The sequence below is a fragment of the Argiope bruennichi genome, chromosome 10 (genome assembly GCF_947563725.1).
Source record: "Argiope bruennichi chromosome 10, qqArgBrue1.1, whole genome shotgun sequence".
Classification (NCBI taxonomy): Eukaryota; Metazoa; Arthropoda; class Arachnida; order Araneae; family Araneidae; genus Argiope; species Argiope bruennichi.
Window position 1 is genome coordinate 106,421,681 of NC_079160.1, and position 10,002 is coordinate 106,431,682.

General features: G+C 32.8%; 1 protein-coding gene across 1 annotated transcript; it reads left to right on the forward strand.

The window, feature by feature from the left end:
* Nucleotides 1-2,401: 2,401 nt before the first annotated feature.
* On the forward strand, nt 2,402-7,522 carry LOC129987699 (uncharacterized). Its single transcript, XM_056095649.1, has 4 exons — nt 2,402-2,665; nt 2,945-3,170; nt 3,261-6,064; nt 6,170-7,522. Exons 1-4 carry the CDS (start codon nt 2,402-2,404, stop codon nt 7,520-7,522), a joined length of 4,647 nt encoding a protein of 1,548 aa, XP_055951624.1.
* Nucleotides 7,523-10,002: the final 2,480 nt, after the last annotated feature.

A 10,002-nucleotide genomic window follows, 5' to 3' on the forward strand; every position in this document is an offset into this window, starting at 1 on the left:
AACTGCATTTTAGCACTAGGAAACTTTAACTCATCCTCTTTTATGTTTCTTATAAATTAATAAAAAAATTTAATGTAAAGCATGAATAATTATATGAGAACATAAGATAAGAATGTCATAAGACTGTAATGGCAAATATTAATTATTAGTTTTTACAGCATAAATTATAAGTTTTTAAAGCATTGTTGCAATTTTTAAATATTTTCCGTTAACTCATTGCCATACTATTTTTGGCTGTTAACTGTAAATATAACCTCATTTGTTGTGAAAAACGTGCTGGCGCGCGGATTGATTCTCGCGTTGCTGTGGTAACCTGTAAGACATCGGAGCCAGTAATTTACCAAATATACAACTTGGAATTTAGCTAAGAAATAGTGGTGGACATTATTTTTATTCTAATTTATATTGATTCTTTCAATTAAATTATTGAACCTCAATAGTAACTAATTCAACATGGCAGTAACGTCTCTTAACAAGATTCTTCACTTTCTAAAAGATTCCAAATATTGAAAATTCGATCTCGAACCAACATTATAAAATCAGAAAAAAGTCTGCCACCACATAAGGCTGGTAATGACCTGATAAAAAAATTATTGATTTTATATCCTGCTGATTATGGATATTACGATCCAATACACAAAAATTTAATTCGCTATTATCTGACAAAGGGCATGTCATATCTTTCAGGATCAGGGTTTCTCCACTTTTAGGGTGATATGGCATTTTGGAAGAACTGGGTACTCTCAAGTCCTTTTACTTTATAATGAATAATTTAATTGACTGTTTATATATATATATATATATATATATATATATATATATATATATATATATATATAATTTTATATATTTTTTATATATATGTAAGCGAATGTCATTTATATTGTTTTTGAATAAATTTTTTTTTATTAAATATGGATACTTGATGCACCAAAATAAGAAAATTCAACGAATTTTTCGATTATTAAACTTAAATGGGAATTAACATATTCCAAATAAGTTGCAAAGACAATGAAAATGTTAATCTTAAAATTAGTAATTCTTTTATAATGTTACATATTACATTACAGGAATTACATATTTTATGTAGACCACGGTGGCATGTTGGTAAGGTTTCGGCTTCTGTGTGAGATTATTCCAGATTCAAAACTTGATTTGTTTGGAGTACCGCCATGATTGTATGTTTGGCGGCATAATAAGCATTCCGACGCAATGCTTTCCCCTCCCGTGCAGCAGAGAGCGCGCGTCGATCCAAGTGTTGCATCATTCATTCGATTGCTGATCAAAATTCCATTTCCAAAGTAACTTGAATATTACTTCAAAACTAGGCGTACTTGTAGCTAAATTAATGAATTTGTCTTTGAATGAGCATTGCTGGTTATCTTACTGTCTGCCAAGAAACAAAAATGCCTTTAATGCTATCTTGCTCAAGTTATTGAACATCAGCGAGATAGTTTTTTTTTTTTTGATTCATATGAATTTTTTAAAATTTTTATTTACAATGAAATTTGACTGACAGAAACATTTTTAGCTGAAAGTCGTTCAGTTATTCGATTTCTTTTTTCTCTATTTCTTTAAATTTCTTGTTAAAATAATACTGTCTGCAGTTCAAATTATAGTTTGTTAATTCAACGTAAAAACGAAATATTGCATTCCTTTTCGGATAATTTTCGTTATTTACATCATAAAAGAATATTTTTCTTAATTCTATCTAAGGATCATAGTAATTGCGGGAACAAAAATTCAAAGATTGGAAATCTAATTATTGTTACATTTTAAAGCATTTTTTATTTGCTCAGTTCTAAATTTTATTGTTATCTTTTATGATCTTTAATGTCTAGAATTTGATTCTGCTGAATCAATATAGCATTTAAATTAAAACTTTAGCATATTTACGGAAGTTATTATTATTATTATTATTATTGTATGTCATGCTTACGTTCAATGGCCAACTAAGAATTTCAGTACATTTAATTTGCTGTACTATGTTGCATAATTTTTGGAGCAAGAATTTTTCGACAAATTTAAAATTGCTTTGTAATTGTTTTAAGTTCCTTTTTTTTCTCAATTAGTTATTGTTACGGCCTTGTTGGCGCCTTTTGTAAGGAATGTAGCAAACCTACGCTGACTTGGCTTCAGCGATAAAATTATTGTAACCCTGCTGACATGGGGTCAGTTTGAAAAACAGTTTCGTACTGAGGAGTTCGTTGCGGGGTCGTTGCACCTCGATGAAATAAAAAGTTGGCTTTCGAATTGTCGTTTGATTTTTAAAAGAATACAGTCTACTTATTAAAAAATTGAATGAACCAGCTTAACTTATGGTAAATTCGTACCATAAAATTTGGTCCGTCGAGCCGGAGTTTGAATTTTAATTAAATTTCGATTTGAATAGTAAACAATAATGGAGAAAGACATTACTTCGTTAAATAGGACTCGTGGTGGAATCAAGGCGCAAATAACTAGACTATTAACGTCAATAAAGGATCAGCAGTTTGAGGATGTTGAAATAGAAGAAATTGAAGTCAAGTTGGATAAAGTGCGTAAATTAAATCAACAGTTTGAACTTTTAAGACAAGACTACTACAAAGTTGTGAAAAGAGATGAAGATTTAGTGGAAATTGAAAATAGCTTCGAGGATATCGACTCGGATCTCCTAAAATTGGAGGTAAGCTTGAAAAAACTTTTTAATAATTGCATGCATGAAAATGGGAATGCAAAAATTAATAAATCTAATGATGTTAATATCAAGCTGCCAGAAATCCCATTACCAAAATTCTCGGGTAATTTTGAGGAATGGAACATTTTTAAAGCTCAATTTGATTCGTTAATTTCTTCTAACAAACAACTTTCAGAGTCGCAAAAGCTTTATTATTTACAATCATGCTTAGTTGGAAGTGCGGCTCGAATGATATCGAATGACGATACATTTCATTCCTTATTGAAGGCTTTGGAAGATAGATTTGATAATAAAAGACTTATTGTTAATACTCACATTAATGAAATATTTTCGATTGAAAAGTTGCACAATGAAAGTGCCAAAGATTTAAGATCATTAGTTGATCAACTACATAAACATTTAAGAGCTCTAAAATTATTGGATTTAGATTTGGATAACCTAAGTGAAGCTATGTTGATTAATATTGTTATGCAGAAATTGGATAAAGAATCGCGTAAACAATTTGAAATGACTTTGACGTCAAATGAGCTAATTGATTGGGATACCTTTATAAAATTTATTGAAAAAAGATGTCAAATTTTAGAAAATTTGCAAAGTAATATCGTTCAGTCACCAAAATCGAAATTTATTTCCCAAAGTTCTAAACCACGTACTTTAGTAACAAAGGTAAATGACACTTCATCAAAGTGTCCTGTTTGTCGTCTACCAGCAAATCATCCTATCTATAAATGCAAAAGTTTTCTTGATTTAAATGCTGTGGAACGTTTTAATATGGTTAAAAAACTCTCCCTCTGTGTGTTGTGCTTAAAACCAGGGCACAAATTAGCCTTTTGTCGCCAATCTAAGTACTTGTGTAACATCTGCAATGGTAATCATAATTATCTCTTGCACAGACATAACAAACCTTCGATCGGAGGAGAAAATGTTACTCATTCCGAAGCAATTCCTTCGGAGCCGAGGGCTGATTTATCCCCCACAGATGTGACCTTGGCCGATTCACAGCATACTTCCTCTGCCTGCTTACTCATAAAAAATAAAAGCGTTCTACTTCCAACTGCAATAGTACTTATTCAGAATATTTATGGCCACTTCTCGAGGGCTAGAGTAATACTAGATAGTGCTTCACAGGCAAATTTTGTAACAAAGCAGTTTGCTGACAGCGCGAATTTGCGGAAACAAAAAATAAATACATCGGTTTCTGGATTGGGAGGAATTTCTACTTCGATTGAATATGAGGCTGTTGCAAATATAGCCAATTGTAATGGATCTTTCTTTTTATCACAAACCTTTTTTGTAATAGATAAAATTACGGATATGGTTCCGGCAACAAATGTTAATTTAGAGAATTTAGAAATTCCACAGGTTATGCTTGGTGATCTAGAATTTACACGGAGTTCCAAAATTGATGCTCTTTTGGGTGCTGAAGCCTTCTTTGAAATTATCAAGGGTGAACAAATACGTTCATCTCTAAATTCATTAATATTTCAAAATACTGTATTTGGTTATGTCGCTGGTGGCTATGTAAATACAAATAATCAGGAGCCATGTACTAATTTATGTACTTTAGTTTCTCGAAATGAAAATATTGAAAAAGTAATCGAAAAATTCTGGTTAGTGGAAAATATTAGTGAAGAAAATACTATTCTTAGTAGTGAAGAAGAGTTTTGCGAGGCTCATTTTAAAGAAACCCACACCAGAAATAAGGATGGTCGATTCGTAGTTAAATTGCCGATGAAAGAAGGTTTGTTGGGTGATTCTAAAGCCTTAGCCAACGTTAGACTTAACCAAACAGTTAAGCGATTGCATAAGAATCCCATGATGAAAAATTTATATAAGGAATTTATTGCAGAATACGAAAGTTTGGGTCATATGGAAAAGGTGAATAATGACCTTTGTGAAGGATCTTATTATTTGCCGCATCATGGAGTTTATAAACCTGAAAACTCAACCACAAAATTAAGGGTTGTATTTAATGCCAGTGCCCCTAGTACATCGGGACAAAGTTTAAACGATTTGCTTCTTGCCGGTGCAGTGAAAGAAAATATTTTTGAGATAATGACTAGATTTAGGACTTATAAATACGCATTTACGGCAGATATTAAAAAGATGTACCGTCAAATATTAATTGATGAATCGCAAAGAAACCTCCTAAAAATATTATGGAAGGATAATATGAATGAGTCTCCAACTACTTATCGCCTTAACACTGTCACTTACGGCACAAAATCGGCTCCATTTTTGGCCATTCGTTGTTTGAAGCAACTCGCTTTCGATGAAGCGAAAAAATTTCCGTTAGCTTCGCAAGTTACACTAACAGACGTGTATATGGACGATTTCGTCTCGGGTGCTGCTACTTTAGAAGCAGCCCAGGAATTACAAAGGCAGTTGATACAAATGCTGCAAACTTGTGGCATGGAGCTTCATAAATGGACTTCAAATTCCTCTGAACTCATAAATAATAGCTCTGAGGAAACTAACCAACAATATTTTCTCGTTGATCGACATTCTTCAGTAAAAGCTTTGGGTCTGAATTGGCAACCAAAAGAAGATTATTTTCTCTTTAAGGTAGACTTAAAGATCAAGCCTTTCTACACTAAAAGAGACGTATTATCTGTTATCGCTCGTTTATATGATCCATTAGGTCTCGTTGGTCCTGTTATCACAAAGGCCAAAATTTTTATGCAAAAATTATGGATCCAGCAATTGAACTGGGAAGATACTCTCCCTCAGTCAATTCAGCCAGAATGGTCGAATTTTGTGACATCTTTGAAAGTCATCGAAAATCTCAAAATTCCTAGACATATCTTGACAGAATCTTATGAAAGAACTGTTATAGTAGGTTATGCTGATGCTTCTGAAGCTGCTTTCGGAGCGGTAGTTTACATGAAATCTATTATGGAAGATGGCACAGCTGTCAATAAACTTATTGCCAGTAAATCAAGAGTCGCTCCCATTAAAGTAATTTCGATCCCTCGTTTGGAGTTGTCAGCGTGTCTCCTTCTCTCGCAGTTGATAGAAAGAATTCGTCCTTCTCTTCAGATGAGAATCCGTGAAATAATCTGTTACACAGATTCAACAATTGCACTTGCCTGGATAAAGACACCTCCATATAAACTAAAAACTTTTGTTGCTACTCGGGTATCAAAGATACAAACTCTAACAGAAAACTTCCAGTGGAAACATATTTCTTCCCAACTGAATCCTGCTGATGCAATATCTAGAGGTTTGAACCCTCATGAACTCTTAACCAACGACTTATGGTGGTGTGGTCCTGACTATTTACCGGACTCTAAAAATTATTCTAGTGTTGAACTTGATGAGTCTGCAATTTCAGATGAACAATATCTGACTGAACTTAAATCACAGTCAAACATTAGTTTATCTTCTGTAAATAATATTTCATTTCTTGAGGATTTTTTAGCCATTAGTAATGACTATGTAAAATTAATTCGTGTATTTAGTTTTATTTGCAGGTTTTTATTCAATATTAAGAATAAAACAAAAATTACCGGTCCAATCACAAATAGTGAATTGAAAAGAGCAAAAAGGAAATTAATGGAGATTATTCAGGTAAGTGAATTTTATAAAGAGATAAAGGCCCTAAGAAACGGAGTAACTTTGAAGAAGGGTCCTGTAAGTCATTTAAATGCTTTTTTAGATGCAGATAATTTGTTAAGAGTAGGTGGTAGATTGGTTCATGCAGATGTTAGTTATAATCATAAACATCAGATAATACTGCCTAAAAAGCACAAAATTACCACTCTAATTTTCCAGTATTATCACTTAAGGAACTTTCACGCAGGACCTCAATCATTATTACATTTTGTTCGGCAAGAATTTTGGCCCATTGGAGGCAAAAATATCGCAAGAAAGGTTGTGCGCAACTGTATAACTAGTTTTAGGTGCAAACCTACTCCTTTAGACCAATTAATGGGGAATTTACCTCCAGAGCGAGTAAATCCCAACCCTGTATTTTCTAACACAGGTGTAGACTTTTGCGGTCCATTTTTCATAAGGTACAAAAATCAAAGAAAGGGTAATCTACATAAGGTGTATGTAGCTATTTTCGTAGCTATTTTTTATCTCACATTTATTGCTTGCTTGAAAAGATTCTTCTCACGTCGAGGGAAATGCTCAACTTTATTTAGTGATAATAGTAAAACCTTTATAGGAGCCAACAAAGAATTGAAAAAACTCGCTTCACTTGTTAATTTTCCTGATGAAAATTTATCAAGGTTTTTGGCAATGGAAAATATCTCCTGGAAATTTCTTCCCCCTCGGGCCCCTAATTTCGGAGGACTCTGGGAGTCTGGAGTTAAGTCCTTCAAGCATCATCTAAAAAGAACTGTTGCTAATGCAAAATTATTTTATGAGGAGTTTTTAACTCTTATTACTCAAATAGAAGGCATCCTAAACTCAAGACCTATCTCACCTTTATCTTCCGATGCTTCGGATTTAGAACCATTAACTCCAGGCCATTTTTTAATAGGCAGGCCCATAAATTCTATCCCAGAGCCTTCAGTAATAAATGAACTAGACAGTAAATTAACCCGTTGGCAAAGACTGACAAAAATAGTAGAACAAATCTGGAAACGCTGGTCGATTGACTATCTAAATCATTTGCAAGACCGAAAAAAATGGCGATTTTCAAAAAATAATATTAAGGAAAATGATAGGGTTATACTAAAGGAGGATAACCTTCCACCTTTTAAATGGTGTCTTGGAAGAATAAGCCAAGTTATTCCCGGACAGAACGGCAAAATTCGTGTTGTAATTGTCAAAACTAAAAATGGTCATTTTAAAAGACCAATATCTAAAATTTGCCTCCTACCCATTCAGACTTGATTTTCTAATCTGTACATAAAAAAAAACTGTATATTATTCTGAACATATTCAAATGTTTATTTTCTAATTTTACATATTTAATTGTACATTTATGCTTTATACTTATTTATATTTCTATGTCTTTTTTATATATATTTTCATGTTTGAACTCGAAAAAAAATTTTTTTGTTGTATATGTGGATTATAACTTTGAATCTTGTATTGTAACTTGTGTTGCATAAACACGCAACGCGGGGCGGAATGTTACGGCCTTGTTGGCGCCTTTTGTAAGGAATGTAGCAAACCTACGCTGACTTGGCTTCAGCGATAAAATTATTGTAACCCTGCTGACATGGGGCCAGTTTGAAAAACAGTTTCGTACTGAGGAGTTCGTTGCGGGGTCGTTGCACCTCGATGAAATAAAAAGTTGGCTTTCGAATTGTCGTTTGATTTTTAAAAGAATACAGTCCACTTATTAAAAAATTGAATGAACCAGCTTAACTTATGGTAAATTCGTACCAGTTATTATGAAAAAAAAATCTAAAAAGGACTAAATTTTCTATTTTTACTAGGTATGTATTTTCCATTTTTATTAGTTTAATATTCTCTTTTCATTTCATTCTCTTTTTCACTAAGTACAATACTTCTTTCAAATGTAAAAACATCTCTAATAAGAATTTCAATTTAAAATTAAGCAGAATAGGTAACAGTAATGAAAGAAATAAGGTTTTAAATTTAACCCTTTGCGCTTAGGTTGATGCTTAGAATATAGCAGAGACTATGTATTACTAGCCACCGTCGACGACCAGTTGATTCGCTATAGATATTTGTAAAATTTCAGTTAAATCGTTTAAATATGTCTTCATGTTAGTGACTCCCCCAAATTGCCAGACATTAAAGGTGTTTTGTTTTAATTGTTAAAAAAATATGTTTCATTATTGTTCACAACACAAATAAACAGCGGAATTTTTATTTTAGCATTTTTTACAACTAAATTTTATATAATTGAGAAATTCTCACAAATACGTAGAGAAATATTTAATCACCTCTAGTGACCTTAAACTGCTAATCATTTTCTTAAATTTATACATGTTATCTTATATATGTTCTGTTCATTGTATGCATGAACTCTTCTAAGGAAAACCAATCCTATGACACCATAACATTATTAGAGATGTAAATATCTGATCCATCTAACTTCTAATTTTTCGCTATATTGCAATTTCACATTTTTATTATTCGTCTCTGAAACTAAAAACATATTCTTCGAAATCCTGTTTTTTTAGCTTTCACAAATGAAATAAAATCACTGTATTAAATGCCTGATGAATCGATGAAAAAGATCGGAATTTCAGAGCAATATTGAAATCGATTGTTGGAAATTATTAAAAAAAAATGTTTATTTAAAAAAATATCTAAATTCAGGAAAAATGGAGATTAAATTCGCATCACTAAAAAGAAAATAAATAAAATTTGAAGCTGTGAAAAATGTACTTTTATGCAATTATAATTTCAGAAATTATCGCTAAAGCGTTAAATGCTAAAATTCAACTTAATTTCTAATTAATTAAAATTTTAAAAAATCGTTCTGTAGTACTCATTTTTATTGTCCAAAGTGTATATGTGCCAAATTTGGTGACTGTAGTTCATAGGACTTGGCCTATAGATTGCTAAAACACCTACACTCATGCTTCACTGTAGGAAGAAGACAATCTGGATTGTAGGTTTTTAAGGAGTTCGCCACACGTAAACCCTTCCAGCAATGGCGAATAGGGAGAAACTGGATTAATCGGAAAACAATACATATTTCCATTGATTTGCAGTCCAGTTTATATGGTCTTTGTATTACTGTACTCGCCGTTTCCGATTTGCATCTGTCACAAGGCGTCTTGGAATCGCAGCTCTCTCTCAAATATTTTGTTTATTCAATTCCCTTCGAACTGTCTGGGTTAGGACTGGTTCTGTAGATATTCATTCAGTTCAGCAGCCGCTTGCCTTTGTCTTCCTTCTAGTGGTCACATTCCACCTTACTGCCCGCCTGTCTCTCGCAATCAGTTTTGTTTTCCTTCCACAGTTCATTCTAGCAGTTGTTATTTTGCCATGATCGTCGTAAATCGTCATGACCTTTGGCATGGTGCCTAATGATACCCCCAACAACTGTGGTTACTGATGTACCGACCAGACAGGCCTCCACTATCTGCCCTTTTTTGGAACTTTGACAAGTTGCTTATTTTTGCTCCGCACGAAACAAAATTAAGCAGACAATGATGTAAATACACTAGCACAATCTTTGAAACTATAAGAAATGATGTAATAAAGAAATGGTAGTTATATAAGTTAGTCCTATATTATCACATATGGAAGTCCCTGTTTTCAATGAGGCTTTCCCATTATTTTGGAAACCCCTTCATGTTAGATCAGTTTCGAAAGTTAGATCAGTTTCTGCATGAGGAATGGCACAACATCCCCCTTACCATCATACAGAATTTGCATATGTCATT